This window comes from Falco rusticolus, chromosome 4, assembly GCF_015220075.1.
Source record: "Falco rusticolus isolate bFalRus1 chromosome 4, bFalRus1.pri, whole genome shotgun sequence".
NCBI classification, from domain to species: domain Eukaryota; kingdom Metazoa; phylum Chordata; class Aves; order Falconiformes; family Falconidae; genus Falco; species Falco rusticolus.
Window position 1 is genome coordinate 42,944,088 of NC_051190.1, and position 24,745 is coordinate 42,968,832.

General features: G+C 38.1%; 1 protein-coding gene across 6 annotated transcripts in view; it reads left to right on the top strand.

Moving 5' to 3' along the window:
- CLEC16A (C-type lectin domain containing 16A) overlaps positions 1-24,745 on the top strand; it is an 81,610-nt gene that overhangs the window by 30,027 nt on the left and 26,838 nt on the right. For all 6 annotated transcript variants that reach the window (XM_037383776.1, XM_037383778.1, XM_037383777.1 and 3 more), the window contains 6 exons: positions 2,347-2,469; positions 4,054-4,163; positions 4,666-4,710; positions 7,080-7,130; positions 9,370-9,498; positions 14,493-14,613. In XM_037383776.1, coding sequence (XP_037239673.1) covers positions 2,347-2,469; positions 4,054-4,163; positions 4,666-4,710; positions 7,080-7,130; positions 9,370-9,498; positions 14,493-14,613 — 579 coding nt within the window. The remainder of the gene's footprint in view (positions 1-2,346; positions 2,470-4,053; positions 4,164-4,665; positions 4,711-7,079; positions 7,131-9,369; positions 9,499-14,492; positions 14,614-24,745) is intronic.

Consider the following 24,745-nt stretch of genomic DNA (forward strand, 5'->3'; position numbering starts at 1 on the left):
TCACTGGCTTTCCTTGTCAACAATTTACATTGGCCTGTGGCTCTTTGGAAGCTATTTTCCTTTCTCCCCCTATCCTTGACCCTAGATCTTAGTAGACAGGTGACATCCAGTTTTTGGTCTTCACTGTCTCTCACCAACCCACTCCTCTTGTGCCCTGTAAGAGGCTGCTTTCAGCCCTGGGGAACATGGAACCAGTGCCTCTGTGTCTTGAAGAGGAGGGGTTTTACAAGCTCCTGATTTAGTGTCCCTGTTTAATGCAAGAGCAGAATGTTCTTTAAAAGCTCAGGAGTTGTACAGCTGCTCCTTTCTACAGCAAATTCATTATCGGTCATGGAAGATGCATCAGGATTGAGTAGGAGCCAATGTTCGTATCTGAATTTAGTATAATGGAAGAGGTCTGTCTGCTTACAGACTTTCTCAAAGCATGGGTCAATGATCCTTTTCTTTTACAAAATGGCATGAAGGTCTCTGCAGACATCGAAAGGCCAAGTTATTTCCCCAGTTTCGGAAAGTAATAAATCTCTAGGAGTTGTGTGTCTAGGATCTGATTATCTGTTTACTGTCTGACAGATGGTAAATGCTCTAGTGAGCACTTGAATCAGTTCAAACAAACAGGTAATGAATTGGAAATTTACAGTGATTTCTTGTGACTGCAATACAAGCTTGTCCTCTCTACACCACAGGAAAATGAGTTGTGGTTTTCTGTTTGAGTATATTGGCTTTTCTGATTCTGTAGCTGGTCAGTTTGAGTTTTACCTTTCTCCCCCATCCTACTCATTCTGGCATGTGGAGAGGGCTACAACAGAACAAATTCAAAAAAATCTGAATAGCCCTACCTTAACCAAGAACTTTGGTTTCAGGCCTTGCATTCTAAGTCTTCTGAACGCATCTTGCTCTCTTGCCACTACATGTAGACACTGTTATTGAGGCTTTTTTTATCATGAGTCCTTCTGTTTGGGTACTGAGTCTGCGTTTTGCACTATGCTATTGAACATGTTTAAAGAAAATACACTTCTTTTTTTTTTTTCCACCAGAAAGAATCGTTTGTGTCAACAAAAAGAAAGAATCCCAAGAGGTGCACCTGCACAGCTAGATAGATTTGTTGCAAATTGTATCTGAGAGATCTTTAATCCCAGAAGGAGCCCTTCATATATGTTGCTAGATCATGTACTGTATCTCAGGAATGCAGAACTCTGCATCTTTGGCAGACAGACAACCAAATGAAAGATGCAGAGTATGAGTTCTTTCACCATGATTTCAATTTGGCTGCTTTGTTGAGCATCTGTGTGGTCTTGCCTCTTAGTCTTTTTTAATGTTTTTTTGCTGGTTAACAACCATGTCCTTCTGTGAGAGCTTAATTTGCGTATAGGTATTTTCTAAGAAATCTTACTCATAAGCAGCTTTCCTTTCCAGAAAGGAAACTGTAGCTCTTAACTAAGCTGTTAGTGTTCACAACAATCTCTGATTGCCCTGGTTCCTTAAATGCCTCCTTCACTCCTACACCTTTACTCATCATGACAGAGAACATTTGTATCACTGTCAATAATCTTCTAACAGACCTTTTATTAATTGTTCAAAATATGTATGCTTAGTGAAGAAATAAATTAGATATCACAGATCGTGTTGTTAATAGAGTTAACTACAAGTTCAGGGTTGGAAGAAACTTTAAAACTTCGGTTTATGGGGTTATTACCATTCTTTAGAACAAGAGCAGGGAGGTCCTCAGCAATCCACAGCTACGCTTTGTTCTAAGAGGTCTTAGAGTAACCAGTCTATTCTGAGAAATAACTTTGCTCTTAGGAATAGGCTGAAGAAAGTTGAGTTTACTTTCTTTATACCAGTAGTCAGTGAGAATCTGTGATTCATGATGGGGAGGGTACTAAATAAGAAGCTACTACTAACAAAAGAAAATTCCTATTCTTTTAAAATATATATGAACCAATCACTTACTACCAAAGCAGAATTTGAAATCAGACTTTTGTCTATTCCCTTTTAACTTTTATGTAACCTTTATGCTTTTCACACATATGGCTTGACTTTGATTTGATTTAGATGCAAACAAATAGTCTGCAAATTCCAGATGCAGCAAAATGGTTTGGATGTCACCAACCACTTTGGGATTGTCTTCACCCAGTAGGCTCCATTTAAGGCTGAGATTTTTTGGTGATACAAAAAAATACATAAAGGCTCCTCCTTTTCCTTGTAATAGAAATGCAAAACTAACTTGCCCAATTCTGTATTGCTAATTATAGTCTTGTGAGAAAACTGCTACGGTCTATTAAATACTTGCCTCGAGGTGTACTCCTGTTCTCTAATTCTCCTTTCTTCATTCATCCCTCACAAAAGGAATTGACCCAGTCAAGCTGGAGAGAATTCAACTTCCAGCTCAGCATGCTGAAGAGAGAAATTCATATAATCATGTTCTTGCAGAAGGGCTCATCAGGATAATGAATTATGCTGCACAACCAGGTATTGCTTTTCCAATATTTGTTTTCTTGCCAAGCTGAAATTTTTGATGACAAACCCCAAAAAGCTGCCTAGCCTCTTGTGTTTGAGAGGAAAACCTGTTTAACATGCTCTTCAATGAACAATAAGTAGATACAGCCTGTGAAAGCCAACTGTTGGTTTTCAGTGTTTGTTGAGAAACCAGTAACTGGATTTCTGCTGAATAGTTGTTTTTATACAGGGATCTGTTGTCTCAATTCCTACTTTGTGTCTTTGAATAAACAAAAATGATACATGTAGTGATTTCAGCCTGAAAAATGATCTGTGGCACCTTTGCTTATAAAAGTACTTCCAGTGGAGTAGTCTTGAAAACTATATGTAACCCTTTGCTTATAGCAGTCCTTTGTCTCTAGAGGTTATAGCAAATTTTCCTTTTTTTTTTTTTAATAGCAGATTGTATTTTCTGTTCTGAACTGTTTTGCAGAAATGTGTTTTTTCCTGACTTCAGCTTCTTTGTAACGAGGGATATAAGGCTCAGTGACCTATTCCACAGAAACATGAATTTTGTTCAAGCCACAGCTCTTCTCCGTGCATTTCTGCTCTTAAAACTTCAAATGAGTAGAACTGATTTTCCCCTGCAACTGAAACACTATCAGATTCTGATTGTCTGCAGAATAAAATCTAATGCTTGTTTGATTCACAAGACTGATCTTCAGAGTATTAACTTCTGCTGATGTGCCAGTCACAGATTAAAAGCATGTTTATATATAAAGAGTTTGTACATACTGCAGAAGGAAAGGGTCCAAGTTGAGATGTATTTATTTAAACAAAAGTGCTTCTGGGGAGGGGTGGAAATAATGGATTTTTATAAAGCTTGCTAAATGCTGTGTGGAGCATCTCCTTTTCCTTTCTTTTTAGCAGCACTGACCTTTGTATCTTTACTTTATGGCAGCATAGTGTTAACTTGTAAAATAGTAGATGGGAGTTGGGGTCAAAAGCTGTCTGTCTCTTGGGTATATGTCTTAGTATTGATCACTGAGCTCAGACTGTAAATTTCTAATATTTATTTATATTTTTTTTTTAGCTTTCTGAAACTATAAGCTTAAAATTGCTATGCATTCTTTCACTCTGACTTCTCTAGATTCTCACATCCAGGCTGTATCTGAATCCTCTGGACTGTGTTTTTTGAAGGAAAAGCTATGCCTTATTAGTATGCTATATACAAAATTTCCTTTGATCTTGTAACTTTATCCATGCCAAATGTCTGCGATTCTTTTCTAATTTTAGTGTAAGCCAACCTGTGCTTCAGACTGATAAAGGCATTATTTCTGGCTTCTTTTCTAATACTATTAATCTTTATTGCTTTCTTATTGCATGGTTCACTTTAAATTACTCTTCCCGTTCTTTTTTTTTTTTTTTTTTTTTTGTTTATACCCGTCGGCATTGTAAACCAGCATCAGCATTCATCTGTGTCAGATAGGGTGTGTATGACAGAGGAGCGAAGTTTGTAATTGCAGAGAAGTGTAGAAACATTTAACATCATCAGGTAATGAGAAGAGCAATGCTTCAACTGCTACTGTTTTGTATATTGAAATTTTCTTTTTGCAGATGGAAAAATCCGTTTGGCCACTTTAGAACTTGGCTGCCTGTTGCTGAAGCAGCTTGTGTTTTCTAAAAATGGCAGCATCATAAAAGATGTTCACCTTGCTTGCCTTGAGGTAACTATTTTCTTTCAAATTACCAGTCAGAGCATTACTTGTCTTCAAGTCTTGTAGTATAATTGAATAATTTATTTTGTTCCTGATTGCAATAAGCAAAAGTGTGAAATTTGAGCTTCCAGTGCATTTTTCCATTGGCAGCTCTGTGCGGTGAAAGTAAAGAATCAGTACCCCATGCTCTGTTCTCAGCTTTGCTGTTATCTTGCTTTTTAAATTCTTTTAACTTCTCAAGCAAGGTTATGTATAGTTCCCGCTCTGAAATTTGTGTGTCATCAGTCTCAACAGTGTAAAGAAAAGTGATTTTGAAACTAGCAAGCTCACATAACCTGTATTTTTGTAAGTGCAAGAACTGTGTTCTATCAAATTCTGGGCTGAAGGCTATGAGTATGGCAATATTAATAGTCTCTTCTGTATGAGGTTTTGGGTGGCTTTTTTTTAAATGTGACTTTTGAGTTCATGGTGTATTTACTCCCTGAAACACAGGTTTTTTTGTATTTTCTAGGGTGCAAGGGAAGAAAGTGTTCACCTCCTTCGTCGTTTCTATAAGGTATATATGCAAAATGCTATAGGAAAGAATGGAGAAACTACTTTACATCATGTGGAATTAGAAGCAAGTCTGCAGCCCGCTGTCTACACGGTGCCCAAGGCGGCACTTTTTTATAGATGGGAACTCCATAGTTGTGATGGAGAAATGAAGTGCTTTGTGGACTATTCCTCTCCTTTCCTGCCCTTCCTGTACCACGCTGACATATGTCACAAAAAGGCTGAAGTGTCACAGGGTTTGTTCTGAAGGGCCAAGTTAGTGGTCATGCTTTTGTTGCAACTGCTAAGTATTTCATGTAACAGAGCCACACTATTAGAACATTTCTGAGATTTTATCGTTGACACCTGTAGTGGCTTGACTGTGGCTAAATGCCAGGTGCCCACCAAAGCTGCTCTATCGCTCCCCTCCTCAACTGGACAGGGGAGAGAAAATATAACAAAAGGCTCATGGGTCGAGATAAGGACAGGGAGATCACTCGGGAGCTACTGTCATGGGCAAACCAGATTCGACTTGGGGAGAAATTAGCTTTGTTTATTAGCATTCAAATCAGAAAAAAAACCCTCCTCTTCCCCACCCCTCTGTTCTTCCCAGGCTGAGCTTAATTCCCGATTTCTCTGCATCCTCCCCCTGAGCAGTGCAGGGAAACGGGGAATGGGGGTTACAGTTGCTTCATCACAGTTGTTTCTGCTGCTCCTTCCTCCTCACACTTTCCCCCCGCTCTGGCGTGGGGTCCTTCCCACAGGAGAGAATTCTCCATGAACTTCTCTAGCATGAGGCCTTCCCATGGGCTGCAGTTCTTGACACACTGCTCCAGTTCCCTTCAGGAACAGACTGCTCCAGCGTGAGTCCTCTGCAGGGTCACAACCCCTGCCAGCAAACCTGCTCCAGTGCAGGCTTCCCACAGGTCACAGCCTCCTTTGGGCATCCACCTGCTCCGGTGTGGGGTCCTCCATGGGCTGCAGGTGGGGATTGGTTCCATCGTGGACCTCCATGGTCTGAGGGGGACAGCCTGCCTCACCATGGTCTTCATCGTGGGCTGCAGGGGAATCTCTGCTCCGGCACCTGGAGCACCTCCTCCCGCTCCTTCTGCAATGACTGGGTGCCTGCAGAGTTGTTGGTCTCATGTAGTCTCACCTCCTCTCTCCCACTGGCACAGATTATATTTTTCCCCTCCTTACTGTGCTATCCCAGAGGTGCTACTACTGTTGCTGATTAGCTCAACCTTGGCCAGCGGTGGGTCTGTCTGGGAGCTGGGAAGCTTTTGGCATCTTCTCACAGAATCCCTGTAGCGCCCGGCTACCAAAACCTTGCCATGCAACCCCCCTACAACACTGATATGGAATGTATTTCCTTTCGGTGTTACTTTTTATTTCTGTCTTACCTGAAGCGATGATCTGAAATTTTACTTAACTTTTTTTCTTATTACAGACCTCTGCAGCTTTTTAGATTTTTTATTGTAAACAATGAGAGAAATAAAATTTTTAGCCCTAGGCAGTAACTTGTATGTAAGGAAAGGTAAATCTATGACAGATTTCAAGTATGTAAGATCTCTTCCTTTTTTTGTTAGAATTCTCTTGAAGAATGTGTGATTTACAAAAATCAGTAATTTGTGGCAGGCTGACCTTGGCTAGTTGCCAGGCATCTGCCCAGCTGCTCACACTCTCCCCTCAACAGGATGGTGGGAGGACATAAAATGAAAAGATCTTCTGCTCGAGATAAAGATAGGGAGGTCATTCACCAATTACCATCGTGGGCAAAACTGACCTCACTTGGTGAAAATTAATTTATTGCCTATTAAAATAAATTTAGATAGTTAGAAACAAAGACAAATCAAAATACCACCTTCAGCACATCCTCCCTTTTCCCACGCTCAACTTGGCTCCTTCATTCCCGACTTTTCCTCCTCCTCCCCTTACAGAGTGGGGGTGGGGCTCAGCAATGGGGGTTTGGGCGGAGTGCATAACAGTTCATCTCTGCTGCTTCCTCCTGACGCTTTTCCCCTGCCCCAGTGTGGACCCACTCTTCCAGTGGGCTGCAGTTTTCCAGGAACAAAAATCTGCTTCAGTGTGGGTCCTCCACACACTGCAGTTCCTTCAGGGCATAGCCACCTGCTCCAACACAGCAGTGTCGATCCCTGCTCCACCTGGGATCCTTTCCTCAGGCTGCAGAGGAATCCCTCTCCCTTTTTAAAATGTGTTCTCCCAGAGGCGCTGCAGCCTGGCTGGGGGGCTGCAGGGGCACCCACCTCCCCTCACAGAGCCCCGCAACCAGTGCCTGGGCAGCAACACCCAGTACGTAATTAAACAAAAACAACCAGCGTGGCTCCATAGCCATAAGGATTCATGATATGTCCATATCCCTTTTTTTGAAAGGGAGAAGAAATTTTTCTGGATATGTTTGAAGATGAATACCGGAGTATGACAGTAAGTGACACCTCTTCTACTTGGCCAAATCCTCAAACCCAGATAGAACACAAAAGCAAGAGCTAGTACTTATTGAGAACTACTGAGAACACTGGTATATTTCTTTCTGGGAGTAGAATAACAAGATGTGAGTACTATTTTTTTGTCTCTGAGGAGCTGTGTCTACACCTAAATAAATAATTTATGTGAAATTTCACAGCTCTTTACTAAATAAAAGCCCATTACTTTTTGAAAGTGAGTATGTAAAAATTAATTTATCCTGAGAAATGAGACATCAGATTTTTTTTTTTTCTGGTTATGGAGCACTGTGAAAATCTTCCTATATCTTTCTGAAGTCCAGCAAAGTTTCAGTTTTGAGTGGTGCCACTTTACTTACTAGTAGAGAAGAGGGTTCTAGGCAGTAAATATGTGGGCCTTTGTCTCATCTAGGAGAGATACAGCCTGTGCTGCAGTACTGGATATGGAAGTTTTAACAGATTACCAAACTTAATCTCAGACAGCTCATATCTAACCTGTAAACTTATTTTAAAACTAATTATCTGTTTAAATTCTTAGGTTAGAATTCAGATAAAAATACTTTGGGTAGTCAGTTAAGGTTTTTTCCACATTTATTTAATGAGCAGCCAATGGTTTTCTTTTTGAAAAAGCTCAAGCTACAGTCGGTGCGTTGCAATAAGCCTTAATTTGGGACGCATCTTGCACGTATCGTACCAGCCTAAATAATAGAAGTATTCAGTGAAGCATTTAATTTTTTAGTAGTTGTGTTACTGTGCTTTTGGTTTGAGAAGTCACATCAATACTAGCATCACTTTTATGTTGCAAGTTCAGTATACGTGTAGGTTTTTCTGTTGTATCTATTTCTGAGACTGCTCTTTTTTTTTTGTTTACCATAAAATGCGTAGCTACACCCTAGAACTTGAACTTTGTTTTGTTTAGAGTGCTGTTATTTGGTTAGATAGCAAATGATTTACTGGGAGGGCTGATTTAAGTGCTAATTAACACAAATGTCCTGTTGGATGACTTGTGCAAATAGTATGATATAGAGCTTCTACAGAGACAGAAGTATACCTGCTCTGTCCAGATGACTAATGAAAGAAAAAGTTGTCTTCATTAATGATAGATGACAGCAAGTTCAGAGGAGCAAGTAAATTGAGCACTGTAGTCCTTAATATTTTCACTTTCAGCAATTGAGTTTCCTTTTTTAATATTCTTCACCTTTATGATGTAAAATGCTGTTTAAACCAGCATACATTCATGTGAATTGCATCTGAAGTAGTTATTTACTTGTTACAAATTTTAGGTTTGTGTTCTCATTTGTTCCTGCTGTCTATGTAAATTTCTGTATCTTTCTAAACATTAATTGAATTTGTTAATTGTAGATGCTGAAGATTAATTGTTCTGAGGTCAGAAAAATTGGCTAAAGACTGTTTTTGAGTTTGTATGTGTGCAAGGCAGCAGTTCAAGACTGCACTGTGAAAAGTCTGGACCTTGTTTCAGCCTGTTGCTTCTATAGTATCTGACTGTTACAAAGTAGCCAGGAATGCTTCTAGTTACAGTTGGCTATTTTGGAATGCCCATGTGACTGCATTTTTCTTCCATGCAGAATATTGTACAAGCTGTAGGAAGGGTTTTTGTATGTATTAGCCATTCCAGCTGGCTTTCTAGCAAAAAAGCTCGTTTTTCCAGTGTGTGTGTGTGTGTGTATATGTAATAGAACTTGGATGAAATTGCCCAAAGGTACAGAAGGATAGATATTTCACCCATCATTTATTCATCAAAATAAACAACCATGTAAGGGAGAGACTCTGTTCGTGGCAAAGCTGAAAGGAATTGGTGAAAGTTAATGTGTTATGAGAGACTAGAGAGTTCTTGAAGAGAAAAGATAGGGGAGACTTTTTCTTGTGATTGAAGTAATTACAAATTTGAGTCAAAACTGAAAATAAAACCTGACAGACTTTGGTTTTTAGTACTCCTGAAATAGCTTTTCTTCTCTAATCTTTCAGAGTTCTTTCCTCTTTTTTTCAGTATAGAAGCTTCAACAGTGTGTTGGGGAACAAGGAGCAAATACAAAATAGAGATTGCATGTAAAGAGCTTAAAATTTAAGATGGATGGTGTTAAAAATTCTCAGAACTCTATAACAATTCCTTCCTCAACTTCACAACCGTGAATTGTATTTGCAAGTGAAGATGCAAATGCATATTGTTCTGTACAGTAATCAATGTTAAAATATTTTTATAGATTAAACCCATGAATGTAGAGTACTTGATGATGGATGCCTCAATCTTGCTGCCTCCAACGGGGACACCACTAACTGGTATTGATTTTGTGAAAAGATTGCCTTGTGGAGATGTGGAAAGAACACGAAGAGTGAGTAAGACTATTTTTCTTAGGTTCATTTATGACGGAATGATGCCAAAGGCTTAAGAACAGTTCCAAAAATACAGATGTTTTTCCTTGAAAGCTTGAAGCTTCTTGATAGGAAATATCATGCATAAAGTTATGAAGACTTGATGAAGACAGGCCTGTGTGTAGAGGATATAATACTTACCTGTCCCAGGTATAAAAACCTTTGTCTACAGTTTCTTGTGTATAGTCAATATGGCTTTGTGCCGGAGTTCTGTTTTTTAGGCTGTAGAGACATCTACATAAAAAGACATTTTGATGATACTCATTAATACATGACCAGTTTCCTTTCGTGATCTGCTATTTCAGTCCCTCTTTCATTATATTCCTGTAGTAGAATCTCCACTGGAAGGCTGGCTGGCTTAATGCTGCTTGTGTTTCTAGACGTAGCAAAAAATACAGTTCTGCTCAGCAGTGCTCATCTTGCTAAAGTAATTCATGATAGTGTTCTTGAGAGTGAGGAGAAAAATAGCAAAATATCTATTTTTATGACTGCCACAATTCATAGAGGTGATAATGATGTTATTCACATCAGTATCAGCACTCTTGGAATGATCAGTTCTTGGCCCCTGTTGACAGTGTCCTATAAGCATTACAGTGTCAGTAACTGTTAAAAGATATATTACTGCACAACATTATTGTTTGCAAACTACTTTTGTTCAGGTAGCTTTGCATTTATGTGTATGTGTAAGTATATTCAAGTACTCTTGAAGAAAACCTGTATTTATGGGAATCTTCTGAAAACTTCTCAATTCCTTACTTATTAAAAGTCACATAATTTTTGTTATCACAGCAAGTTAAGTTTGATAAAGTATTGTGACTTGACTTTAAAAGTGTTGTTCTTGAAAAGCAAAAATGCTTCCTAGAATTCTCTCTGAGGCTTTAACAGAATGATACTTAAAAATGCACATTAATGGAAACTGACTGCTCCATGTTTTTTTCATGTGCTAAATAATGAATAACTTGGCTTCTGTTGGTTGAAATTAAAAAATCAATACAAATATTCTGTTAATTTTTTGGGATGAAAAGATCTTTCTCATCAGAAGAGCTCCCAGAATGTTTCCTTGTTGGTTCTCCTTCCCCTGATCACATTGTGCTAGAAGTTTTAGTGCTATTTTCTTCCAACTAGGCTACCTCTCTGAGGCTGAATTGCCATAACAGTATGCTGAACTTCAGGTGTATGCTGTGACATTGCTGCTACCACTTAACCTGCTGAGGCTTTTTCTTTTTTCTGACAGTTTCAAATGGGTAGTGATTCAATTCTGAGCATCCCATGGTATGATTCTAAAAACATTCTCGGGTTTTATTTCACTAGTAAGTGAAGAAGTCTCATACTTTGATTATATCATGAGTTCTTAGCTGTTAGACATCAGAGCTTTTTAGGCTCTCACTTCTTCTTTTGCTATAGAAGGTCCCTTGAAGTGGCAGTTCTTTTCCTCTTAACTTTAGAAGGAACTCTCAGAAATCAGATCTTGAGTTGTCAAAGGCATATCTCCTAAATCCAGACAGGCAACCCCTCTGACTTAAAACATGAAAATGACTACTAGTTGTTGGGTTGCTTTCTGAAAACAGCTGCTACTGCTTGATCAAGCCTTCTGCCCAGAATCAGATGCTCTTTTGAATTGTTGATAGTCCAGTTACTGCTTTTCGGTTGCATCTCTTCTTCTGATTTCTGTAGTCCTAAAGATGATACTATTTACCAGTTGCCTAGAATAATGCAAATTCATTTACATGCTTATTTGGGAAGTAACAAACAATATGGGTGTTGAACTCTGCACCTTTGAGCACACAGCAAGCAAAGAATTTGAGAGAAGGTTTTGAACTACCTGCGAGAACACTATTTCATGGAAATGTAATCAGATACTGATAGGTTTCCCTGCAAACTGCTATTTCTTTGTGTATGGTATGTATATATCAGTGAAGGAGTCAGTGCAAAGTATACTTCATCATAATGTGTAGCTCTTTAATGTAGATAGTAATTCATATTTGTTCCTACTTAACCAAGAAAACAGAAGTCAGCTGAAAAAATTGTAGTCCACTGAACTGCTCTGCTGTTTTATTGAGATCTAATAAAATGTTACAGGAAGTCACAAATTGCATGTATTTGGATTTATATTGCTATTGCTAGCAGACTGAGGGGTATCGGTCTTATAGGAAGCACAGTGTAGTTCCTTTTTCATCTGATGTTCTTACTTTTTTTTCTTGCAAAGGCTAAAGTTCTAGGTTTTTTTCCTACTCCTGTAGATAATTGTGCAGTAAATGCGATTACACGTTGGAGATGGGTGACATTAGTTTTATAGGGAACATATGCAAGGAAAATCAATGGTCTGTCTAGGAGGGAGAGAGGATTGAGGGGAAAGTAAGTGAAAGCAGGCTGGGTGATGGCTTCCCTCTGTATTAACAAAAAAAACCCCCAAAGCCAACACCCCCCCACCCACACCCACACCCACCTCCCACAAAAAAAACCAAACATACAACCATCAAAAAACCAACAAAAAAACCCACAACTGTTGTGTTTGACTTTTGGGTCACCAAAAATGCAAGGTTGTTACTCTTCCTGATTGAAGTTGGAAGCTTTTAAACTCAATACCATGAATTCTTCTTGAAGCATCTGGTAGTAAAACTACTTTATAGTAATCTTACTTAATTTCAGTAAATCCACAAATACATTAGAATGCAGTCTGCCTAAACAGGAGAGATCATCTGCCATTATAAAGTGACTACTCTTATTCATAAGGTAGTATTAATACTGTATTTTTGTTAGATACCCTTGACGTTCATTGCTCCAAATAATTGTATTGCCCTATTAGATTTCAACAGCATATGAAATTCATCTGCTCTGGTGTCAGTTCCTGGAAGAGGCAGATACATCACTTCCCTCTCTTCTTTCCTGTTCTGTCAGAAGTTTCTGAAAGCATCACCAGTATGATAGCTGGACAAGCACTCACATTTCTGGTTCATGGGAGCCACAGTTCTGTTGATTTTAAAAATAGAGGGCTGAAGGGTTTTTCCTTAAAGCAGTTTAGATTTGGTTTTCCTAATACTTCCTGCAATCTGGGAGTTCCTGGGCACTGCAGCTGTTCCATGAACTCGATGCTTTTACTGTAAGGCAGCAGTTAATTTACAGTATGCCACAAAATTACTCCATAGGAAAGAGTTTTAAAAAACAAAACACTGGAGGTAATATAAAAATGATTTTTCATTTGCTGTACCAAAAATACAGTTCTTGTAGCGGAAGAGGATTATAAATGGTGCCTCTCAAAATGTGGCTAATAAAATGGCAATTGTTCATTGGCACTTTTATTTAGTCTTTGCATAACATATGTCATTAATTTCTAAATCAAAACAAAAATATTAGTTTCACAAAGCATCTGTTGGAAGTTCCTCGGAACTGGTGCAGCTTTCAGAATGCTTTGCCCCTATGTAGACCTGAGAATACAGATTAAGTTCTCCAAGAATGCTGTATTGCATGTGGTTAGTGTTGATGAACACAGCAAATTAAAATCAAAAATACCCACTGTTTTATCTCAAACTTGTAGACACCTGTAGTGGCTTGACTGTGGCTAAATGCCAGGTGCCCACCAAAGCTGCTCTATCGCTCCCCTCCTCAACTGGACAGGGGAGAGAAAATATAACAAAAGGCTCATGGGTCGAGATAAGGACAGGGAGATCACTCGGGAGCTACTGTCATGGGCAAACCAGATTCGACTTGGGGAGAAATTAGCTTTGTTTATTAGCATTCAAATCAGAAAAAAAACCCTCCTCTTCCCCACCCCTCTGTTCTTCCCAGGCTGAGCTTAATTCCCGATTTCTCTGCATCCTCCCCCTGAGCAGTGCAGGGAAACGGGGAATGGGGGTTACAGTTGCTTCATCACAGTTGTTTCTGCTGCTCCTTCCTCCTCACACTTTCCCCCCGCTCTGGCGTGGGGTCCTTCCCACAGGAGAGAATTCTCCATGAACTTCTCTAGCATGAGGCCTTCCCATGGGCTGCAGTTCTTGACACACTGCTCCAGTTCCCTTCAGGAACAGACTGCTCCAGCGTGAGTCCTCTGCAGGGTCACAACCCCTGCCAGCAAACCTGCTCCAGTGCAGGCTTCCCACAGGTCACAGCCTCCTTTGGGCATCCACCTGCTCCGGTGTGGGGTCCTCCATGGGCTGCAGGTGGGGATTGGTTCCATCGTGGACCTCCATGGTCTGAGGGGGACAGCCTGCCTCACCATGGTCTTCATCGTGGGCTGCAGGGGAATCTCTGCTCCGGCACCTGGAGCACCTCCTCCCGCTCCTTCTGCAATGACCTGGGTGCCTGCAGAGTTGTTGGTCTCATGTAGTCACATTCCTCTCTCCCACTGCCACAGATATGTTGGGGTTTTTTTCTGTTGCTGATTAGCTCAGCCTTGGCCAGCGGTGGGTTCATCTTGGAGCTGGCTGACATTGGCTTCATTTGACATGGGGGAAGCTTCTGGCATCTTCTCACAGAAGCCACTGCTGTAGCACCCTGATAACAGTCTTGCCAAGCAAACCCAGTACAAGGTCTCTGCCTGTGTGCTAGCTATTACAGTTTTAAGTTCAAAAGATGAGAGCGTCTGAAGATTGGTTGTCTGTAGTGTACAGGTACTGTAAATACAGTCAGTCTTAAAATAATGTTTAAAAAGAAAAAATTGGGGGTTTTGCTTGAACAGCTCCTGTAATCATTTGCCTGTCAGTCACAATCTGTGTAAGTGTGCCTGTGGGATAAAAGCTCTGCTGCTTCTGCTTCATTGAAAATAAATAGTTATGTCTCGATTTCTTCAATATTCTTTTTTAACTTACTTGAAAATTAAGTTCTGCTTTCTCAATTTAAAAAGTATATTTACTGCGTGACAACAAACTCAGGGGTTGTAAAAACAAATATACATTTATAAGATTCTGTTAAAATATCGAGTACTGAGTGCAGCAATATTTTTTTTTAATTTCTCAAGGCAATCAGAGTTTTCTTTATGCTCCGTTCACTATCGCTGCACTTAAGAGATGAGCCAGAAACTCAGTTACCACTCACAAGGGAGGAAGATCTGATAAAGACAGATGATGTTCTTGACTTGAGTAAGTAGTCCCTCAATTTCCCAAACACTCTATGACATGTACAAATTGCTGGCTTTTTGGTGTGTTGTTTGTTTTTTTTTTTTACCAAGGATGACTTTATGAAGTTTGTCTTCTATTGTATTTGGATAACTTGTGGGTTTTGTGGCTTTTTAAAAGAAACTGTGAATAAATATACCAGGGTTTACAGATTAGCACATAAAGGATTCAGAATCCTTTATTTCATTTCCTGGTATGTTAATTTTCTAAATTAACTGATCCTAGGATTCTGTTTTCACCTATTCAAAATGCGCTTAAAGCAGTCATGAATTTCAAGAGACTGGAGATAATTACTCCAACAGCATCACTGCACTGTTTTACCAATAATGAGATTTGGTTGTCATCGTGTCCCCCTGCCCTACCCTGGAGGAGTTGTTCTTCACATCTCTTCCATCATTTTAAAGTCGGTGTGTGGAAGGGTCTACTGCTATAGCTGAAGCGGATGCTGAGCTATTCCCAAGGGGAGTCAGTCTGTAATGTATAGAATAACCTTTTGATATTGAGTAGTACTTCTTACGAAGTAAAGACCAAGTCCTTCTTTCTGCAGTGTCATGGAGTACTACTGCACTCTCTGTACTGAAGAAACAAAAGTTGGAAGGAACAGAATCATGAAGTATGCTCTTTGTCTGCAAATTAAATATACCTGTGTTCATTTAACAGCAAAATATACATCTCTAGATGACCTCGTGTTACTAAACAGTACAGCTTTTAGACTAACTCTGGCCTAAATCATAAAGCTGTAATTTTACTGTCTCCAGCACTGACATTTTTATGAAACAATAACTTGTCATGTTTTAAGTGAATCTTACTGGTGTGAGACATTAGGGTTTTGTTTAAAGGTTTAAAATATGTACAGAAGTGTGCTTGTAGGCTAGGATTTAAAAGAAGGTGCATGATAATATAAATACTGTTAATTCATTTCTTATAATCAAGACCTAGAAGAATTTGACATATTGGTGTCAGCTGATAAGTATTTAACTTTTGTTCAGGCAGTTACCTTATTAAGAACTTGCAGGTACCATTCATAGCTTTAGAGGACATGTGATTGCTAAAATAGAGAGTGTATTTCCTAGGGCTCTAATTTGTGAAGGTTCTTTTTCTTACAAAAGAAGGGGAAAAAATGCTTTATGTTTTAGATGTTAATTTTCTTTGATTCTCTGAGTAAGTGCTTGTTGATCTTACTCCAACTAAAGCGGTTACCCTAGTTGCCTTAGTAGGTGTTAGAAGATTATGTCCAGTATCCGAGACCTTTTTGTGCATCAAGTCCATCAAGAATATTAATTATCTGAGTGAAGGGGAAAACACTGAAATCAAGTGAGCTAAGCAGAAGTTTTGTGATATCAGAGCTGCTGCTTAATGGATAACATCCAGATTAAACCTTAAGCAAATAAATACCTTATATTTTATAATTACTAAAAATCATTAATTGTTTGAAAATATATTTGCTTGAAATACTGAAAATATCAGAGGATACTCCCTCTGCCATAAAGCCCAAGCCATGCAGCTTAGAATGAGAATAAACTCATCTTAAATGTGGAGAGAATGCTATTGCTGTTAACTGAACTTGTAAAATTGCACAAGCTATAGGGTACGCACAACATTTTACTAAGTAAATGTAAATTTTAGGCTACAGTAGGTGAGAAGATGCCAAGATATCAGTCCAGTGTTTGCATTTTTGGTAGCTACACATTTGATGGTGTGGAAGACTTGACAGTTGAGTCATCACAATTCCCATTTGTTGAATTTCTGTGTTATTTAAAAGATTTAAGAAAATATACAGGGAAAATGCAACTTGAAGAACACATTTTAAGAAGTATTCTGTCCTGTTCTATTGGTATTGTTTTGGTTTGGTGAATTACATGGAATGAGCTTAATGCAAACTCATCACTTTTGGTCTTTCCCAAAGAGAAAGCACAAGCTGTTGTTAATTACATTATGCAGTTATTAACTGTCAGGTAAAAAAAAGATGTCCAAAATGTATAGTTACTGTTGACTTGCTAAAGGATTGGTAATACAGAATTAACTCAGTTTCCTATTCAAATCATTTAGGTATTTATTGTAATGTTGGCTCTTTTTCAGAGGGTGAGATGAAATAATGAATCAGCTTCTAGTGGAAAAAACCTGTTTTTCTTAACTGGAAATGTGATTATAAAGTTAATTTAAGAATATACCCAACAAAAGGTAGATCTGATTGAAATACTGTTTCTAAGTATTATTTATTCCTCCTCCCAACCCTGCAAAAAGAAGAAAAGGAACACCTTTTGTCCTTGCTTATCTGTTAGTCTAGAGAAATGCTGATCACTCTTATTATAAAATTTAGTGGACTCTGTCACTGGTATTGTGCAGTTCATTGCAGGTGTCTTTTTATTCATGACTTTCCGAAGGCAGTTGCTTTTACACAGAACACAAGGTATCCTTTTCTTGGAACATGTAGTTTAGACCATAGATTATTAATACTTCACTCTGTATTGTATAATTGTTTGTGATTTTTATTACATGTCCATGATGCCAGATTAATTGCTACAGAAGTAGTTCATGCCCTTTATGTGTAATGGTATCCAAAGTTGTTTCCTGCTTCCAGTGTGGGATGCTAGATATAAACGATTAAAAGAGCCTGTATAGAGAAAGGATGTAAAAAACCCCCCAGACCTACTAGCATCAAAATTATCTGCTTCAATTTGAATGAAGTGTTCTAAAATATAAAGATGTAATACCTACTATAAAAGGTGAGGTTTTACTAAAGAAGTTGTATTAAATTAAAATTGTACTGTTGATTTAGAACATCACCCTATTAGATTTAAACTCATTTGCTGCTTTAAGGCATATATAGTCCTCAGTGGTACCATCATTAACTTAAAATACATGTTTATACTGACCAATGTGAACGAAGGCAACAATGGTACTGAACTGCTTGTCACGTGGTACTTGTATGTATGTGCACGAAGCTGCCATTTGTTAATATGTGTATACATTGATATGTGTTTGCACATGTGCAAATATAACTAGGGAAGAAAAACACGTTCCATTGCCCTACCTGTGGAACCAGTGTTCTGGACCTCTAGGCACCCTTATATGAGAATATTTTTTTAATAGTTTATCTGGTAACTCACTTTAATTTTCAGAAGGCTTTATCCTTTCCACTCTTTAACAACCATAAACTCAAGTTAAAAATAAAAATTAAGTTTAAAAAACGTGTGGTTTAGATAAGAAGATTAGAATTCTCCTTGTCGACATTAAGCTGTTTGAGAAAGTAAATGGTGGTATTTCAAGTAAAGAACAACACCAGGATTGACTGAATCCTTATTTAGCTTTGATTCATTTAAAGGACTGGAGGTGCTTTTTCTTTGAGTCAGGCTACTTACTTGTGCTTTTCTGCTTTCTTAATGGAAGGCAGCACAGATGCCTGCATGACAGTTTCATATGAAGTAAGCTATTTTATTGCTTGATAGTCCTCCCAACACCTTTGCTAAATTGTATTTTCCCAGTGCTCTGTTTTTTAGAAGAGCTCATGGATTTCTAGCTAGTGATTTCTAGCTTGTCTTTTAAATCAGCAGACTGTTCTACAATGAATATTTTGTTGTTTTCAAAATTATTATAGTAACAATATCAAATTCTTAACTACATTGTTTATCACTTGATGTGTTAAAAAGCATTCAAGAAGGCTTACAACTGCAGTAGAAAAGCAGAAAGACTCAAATGTGGAATAGTGCTTAGAAACCATCTTGTAGGTAAGAATCTGTCAGGCTACACTCACTTTAATTTTTTTGTAATGCAATTTGAATCAAGCATATTACCATATGCTGGTAGCTTTTTGATTACAAAACCAAGAACTTGCTGAAAATAGCAATTACAATTTATTATACACAGAATTTGGGACAGCAGATCCATCCTTCTTTGGGGTAGAAAACCAACTTCTCATTAGTGTAGACTTCAGCAACTGAGTTTAACTGTACAGAAAAAAACCTCTCTAAAGTGCTTCTCCTGGAAGGGGACATGTCACTCAAAATTAAGTACATGCATCCCTGCTGCTCATTGTGTGTTACTGGAATGTTTGAAAAGATATTTATTCCCACCACCCCCCACCACCCCCTTTAGACATTTCTAAATGTCTTGTAGAAATTTAGTAGTTAACTTGAGCTGATTTTATTTTTTTTAATTAAGAATTAAGATCAGTGCTTTTTTTACCAACCAGGGGTTAACTACCAAACCAGTTTTTTCTGACATAAGCCAGAAGACAGAAGGATTGATGTAGGACTTTTAAAATGTCTGAATGCACAGATAGTGTATGTGTTTGTATTCTTAAGGGACAGATGGGAGCTGTTACAGGTTACATCAGTGTTAAACCTGAACCTTTTGCAGAGATACTTTGGTAGATCCAGTTGCCTCCTGAGATACTGTTTAGTAAACCTCTAGTGCAGATAACAGACTTTATAAACAGTACATTGTAGTAAGAAGTGTTACACTCTTGAAGAGTATTACAGTTGTACTATTCCTTATGTGTGCTGTTACATATTTAAGTTTAAATACAGAGTATCCACATAATGATGGCAGTTCTGTGCATTAATGTATTCACTGCTTTCTGATCTTTTCACAGAAGGTTTTAGTCTTGATTTTGGGACCACAACATGTAATTACAGCCATGGATTTTTCAAAGCTTGGGTCTTTCCATATATTCCAGCATTTATTAGTAAACATTTTTTTTCCACAGCTGGCAGAGTTACAGAAGTTCAGTTAACCTTATTGCTTACCCCGCTATTGGTGAAAACAGCCTTTATCTGAAGAGGGAGTCAGTCAGTCTGGGATCTCAAAATTTTGAACAGACTTCTAGCCTGTTTCCAAAAACTGAAATAAAATGAAAAGGGCTGTAAAAAGCCCTCCTGTTGGGTCAGACTCCTGTCTTTGAGTCAGAATATGTTTTGAACAATCAGTGCCTGACATGGAGTTTCATATGTTGGCTTCAAAAGACTTTTCTTTCCTGGTTAGCTAGAAAGGCATAGACTTATACTATCTTCATGTCAAGTTGACAGGCATTAGTAGTGTTCTGAAGAAATGGCACTGGTATCTGTGCCCACAAAATATGGTCATGTTTCAGGTGTTTCTTTGGGAGGAGATTTTCTTGTCAGTAAATGGCTAAAATAATACTGTGTAGCACAGATACAGATATTTGGATCTGATCCTCACAGCAAATTGATACTGTTTCTTTTTAGTAAGTGGCTTGCTGAGTATGCATGACTATGGGGTTGGTGTTAGCTGTTTTTTCCCTGTTATGTTCTGTTGTTTTTGGTGGGGTTTTTTTAACCTTTTCCTTGGGACATTTACCTTTTTTCCTCCATTGCTTCTTCCCACCTACAACACTGTGTTCTTTGCTCAGAGTCATCCAGAGTTGGTTTGTGATTATTTTTTTTAGTTCTAATATTTTTAAGGCTTCTGGCAGATACTCTGCATTCATGGGGGCCTTTGAGTGAAGTTCCGCATTGATGTGTGCATCAGTTTATGTATTTTGATTAGTAACACTTTCTATACTGCTTATTACTGCTATTGTTATTTAAACTACCTGAATTGGGGTAGTACAGTGACATAGTGTGTATGATAGCATGAGGACATAGTTTCCAGTTCATGTCTCTTCATTGCCAAAGAGAGACCAGAGAATATCAGCATTTTGGCATAAAGCATATGGGATACACGCTATTGCATAAGTACCATATCTTGGGAGGAGACTTAGCAGTTGGCAAAATGTGACCCCCAAAAATTATAATTGTGTGCCTTTTTTAGTTATCACTTGGGAGATATTTTTGATTTAACAGATCTTCCTCTATCCACATCACAATGCTTTTTAATTTTTTTTCTGAACACTGAGATGCCTCCAGTGGTTGTGCTCATTCATATATGTACAGTGTCAAGAAGGAGTAGAGGTTAACAAGATCCAGTAATTATTTCCACAGCTGTTTTGATTTTGAAAAATCCTGCAAAACTCACCTTATCAAAATGGCTTTTTTTCTGAATACAATGCTGGTGTTCTATGGAAACTTGATGAGAAAGGTTAAATATTCATGTAGAGAAGCATTTTAATATTTTGATGTTCATGGTAAACCTTTAAGTGTAGTTGCAAGGTTGTCAGCACTGTATGTGACTGTACGTTTAGAAATGAGTCAGGTGTTCCACAGAAGATTCATTCCATGCTGCTGGGTATGCTGCTACAAGAATGATATATACTGTTACTTGTCAATATTGGTTTTTACTGTAAATAGTTTTGAAGCACTTGCGTATTATGTGATAACTGCCTGCCTTAGGCTGCATGTGAGTTTGTAGGTTTCTTCTGTAGGTGGCTTTTCTAATCTTGTTCAGTAGCTCACTGTTTCAGTGAAGCTCAATAGCAGCTTCAAATTAACGGCCTCCGTGCTTGGTTTCAGGCTGCTGATCCTGTTAGTGACAATGTTTTAAATGTTATGGTTAAGAGGTAAATAGTAATACCTTTGAAACTTCTATTTCTTTGCTAAAACTGAAAAAAGTAAAAAAAAAAAAAAATTACACTATGAACAAAGAAATGTTATAGTTAAGTCACCTTGTTCACTCTGTCTCCATCAAATATACAGCTTTTATAAAGGCCATCATAGTCAACATTGTGGGTTGTTGGTTTTTTTTAATAAGATCTGAGGAAATTTTATCTTAGAATGCATATTGGAAGGATCCTCAGGAGGTCATCTAGTCTAGCCCCTCTGCTCAAAACAGGGTCAGCTAGAGCAAGTTGCCTAGGGCTCTCACCAGTCAGGTTTTGCATGTTGTCAGCAGTGGAGATTTTGCAGCATTGCTTGCAACCTGTTGCAGTGTTTGACCACTTTCACAATAAAAAAAAAAGTGGGTTTTTGTTGGGTTTCTCCCACCACAATGTTTTTGTGGAGTTCCCTGTGTTTCAATTTGTGCTCAGCACTTCTTGTCTTGTTATTGGATACCACTGGCTTCATCTTCTTTAGTCTCTACAAACAGGTTTTCATAAGCCTCTTAATAAGAGGCTTTATTGTAGGGCATATACATTTTTCTTCTAGTAAATATCTTCCAAGGAATATAACTTCCTAATTGAGTCCTTATCCAGTTACTTTGCAGGTCTGTTCAGTGAACATATACAGTACAGTATAGCCAAGAAAATGAAACTTAATTCAGTTTATTTGCATAAGTAGCATTTAATTTGGACATAAACAGCCTAGGTAAATGAAAGCTTCCTTCTGTAGCTTAGTAAGAGATTTTCACTGTGGGGAGGTAATAAAACCTGCAACTCAAATGATGTTTAACATGACTTGTCCTTTGGTTTACATTCTGCAATGTGTGCCCTGGGTTTCTCCTCAATTTGTCTTGCCTTCTCAACTCATATTTTTTCCCTCTTTCCAAAGTCATCTTAAACCTCACTGCCTTTTTCCTGAATCTTTCTTTTTATGCAGTAAATCTTAACGTAGTCTTTTTCTTTTATAAAAAGTCTTTAGTATTAAAACTGCCTTTGAGACCCATTTCTTTATCTGAAATGGGTGTTGAGAAATGCATTAAAGAAGACTTCTTCTTTGAAAGTAGTTAGCATTTCTTGCAAGCACAGAGATTTCAAGTTACTCCTAGCAGCTGTTACTGCTCTTTTCTGCTGTTCCTCATGGAAAGAGTCTACCCTGCTCGAGAAGGGTGGTGGCATCCTGTCCTGACCAAGAGGAGGGACCAGTATGCACACTGGAATTCTGACTTTTCTACTGGACAGAAGAGAGCTGGCAAACATAGTGAGAAAGTAATTCTGAGCCTCTCTGAAAGAGGGCTGTTTATTGTGAAGAATAACAGAAAAAAAAATTTTAAACTGTTCAACAACATGGCCAAAACATAGGTTGTCAAAAACATTTTGTTTAGCAGTGTTGCATCGGTGAGCCATTCAATCTGTGGTTCACTTTAATCCCCAGATCAAATTTCAATAGTACTGGAGTTTACAAGGCTTGAAATTTTCGTCTATGTGGTTGCATATCTGTTACGTAGCATGGCTGTAAGTATTTTCAGATCAGTTCACTGGAAACACGTTTAACCGCATTCTCTTCTGTTTTTGTCATAAAGGATGACTGTAGCCTACAACCCTTCAGCAGCTGTTAACTAAAAACAGTCATGTAAAGGTGGTACATTCACTTGTATAAACTCAAAAGATTCCTGTAACAGTTGCCTAATAAATGAGTAATTTTCCTTTCTGTTCTTTGATAAAGTTCTACAGTAATGCTTTAATTTTTTTTGAGATCTAAAATGAAACCTTTGTGCTCTGGAAAACAACTTCTGTCCTTTGAGTTCTTTGAGTACTGGGTTTTTGTAGTCAGACAGTAGAATTTGTACAGCAGTAATTCAAAGTATTTAAGTCTTCTTGTTGTTGCACTAAAAACTGTATAAATACTGGAAAAAACAAGTATTTGAGAATTTCACAACTCCCTTGTTGTGGCCTATATGTTAAGAATCTCATGATAGATTATTTACAAAATTCAGCAACCTCACACATTGTATGTTTAGAGAGGTCCAAATCCAGTTATTTCAGGTCTTGAGAAGAATAGGGCTGTTCCAGGAATTTATATCAACCAAATATGTTGATGGATGGACTAATTGGATTAGAGAATGAAAAATGCAATAAATAAATACAGAGTCCCAAGTTAAGAAATGAGACATGTTCTAGAGTCCTGTTCAAAACGCGTTGCTGAAAGCCTTCAGGGCTTGGTAACACTAATATGCTTGTTGTTAAAACTGCTTCAAAAAAGGTATCTGCTATAAAATTGTATGCAGTATAAAGACTGGCCATATAGTAAGCCCATCCTTGTTTAGTCATACCAACTGTTTGAGAATTAATTCCTTCTCAGTTAATGGCTATATTCATAGGAATTTTGTTTTGTTTTGTTCTGGTTCTGTGGCTTGGAAAAAAAATCATTGCATGTATCCTGTGCATTACACATGACTTCCTCTGAAGCCGGTTCTGTTTGAACCGAAGTGTATTTCTAGAAAAATGTTAGTTCTTGATTAAAAATTTTGTCCTAGTAGGAAAGAGCTACCAGTTGTGTATTTTTATCAACTATTTTCACCGTGGAACAGCTGCCATTTGTAGGTTTTGTCTATTAGACCTGGCCCTGTATTAAATTTCTTATCCATTTGTACTGTTTAAGTATGGTGTACTATTTATGTATGGATTAAAATCTTCCTGCCTCCCAGGTATTCTTTAAACTATTATTGGAAGTACTGAGCTTTCTGTTTGGTTTTGGTTTTTTGTTGTTTTTTTTAATTAATTTTCGTGTCAGTTTTTGTTGTGGTCTTTCAGGTTAGCTGGAAGGGACCTCTTGGTTGTGGTATGTGGGGTTTTTGGGGGGGGAAGAGGAGGCTGGTTTTGGAAGGAATGTTTGTTTTGGGGTTTTTTAAACTTGAAAACCTGTGGTGATAGAAATTCCACAACTTTTTTGGCTAACCTGCTGTGCCGTATTGTGCACAAAAGAATTTCTTCCACCTCCCAAACCGTAATTTGTGGCTGTTGTCCCTGGTTGTATGACCTGCCACTGCAAAGAGCTGTATGCTTCCACTTGTAACTTGTATCTATCCCACATATGTTTCTAGCATGAAATACAGTGTTAACTACTTGTTTAGATGTTTGGACAAGTAAATTTAAGTTTTACTATTTTGTGTATAACCTGGAGCCTCATTCCTGTCCATTTAGCTAATTTTTTTAGTTTTAGTTTTTTTATCAAACTGATTTCAGTATGTAGACACATGTCTGGAAATATAGCATCCTTAAAAGTAGTATGTATATGTGGAATAGGAGGAGGGGAAAAGCAGCAATTAACAGCAATTGATTCCTATAGCATTGAACCCTCATTTTAGGAAAGGCTGTTTGAACAAGTAACTCCAGATGCTGTCTATCAATGCCTTAGCAATGCTAAGGAGAATGGCTATGATAGAAGCAAAATACAGAACTCGGTGCTTTCACATAGTATGGTTTCTACCCTAAAAAAAAAAAAAAAGAAAACAACCACAACTAAACAAAACCTAATCAAAACTTTTGCAGGAAATAGTTAAAATGCTGCAACTTAGCTGACTAAATCCATCAAATTGTGGA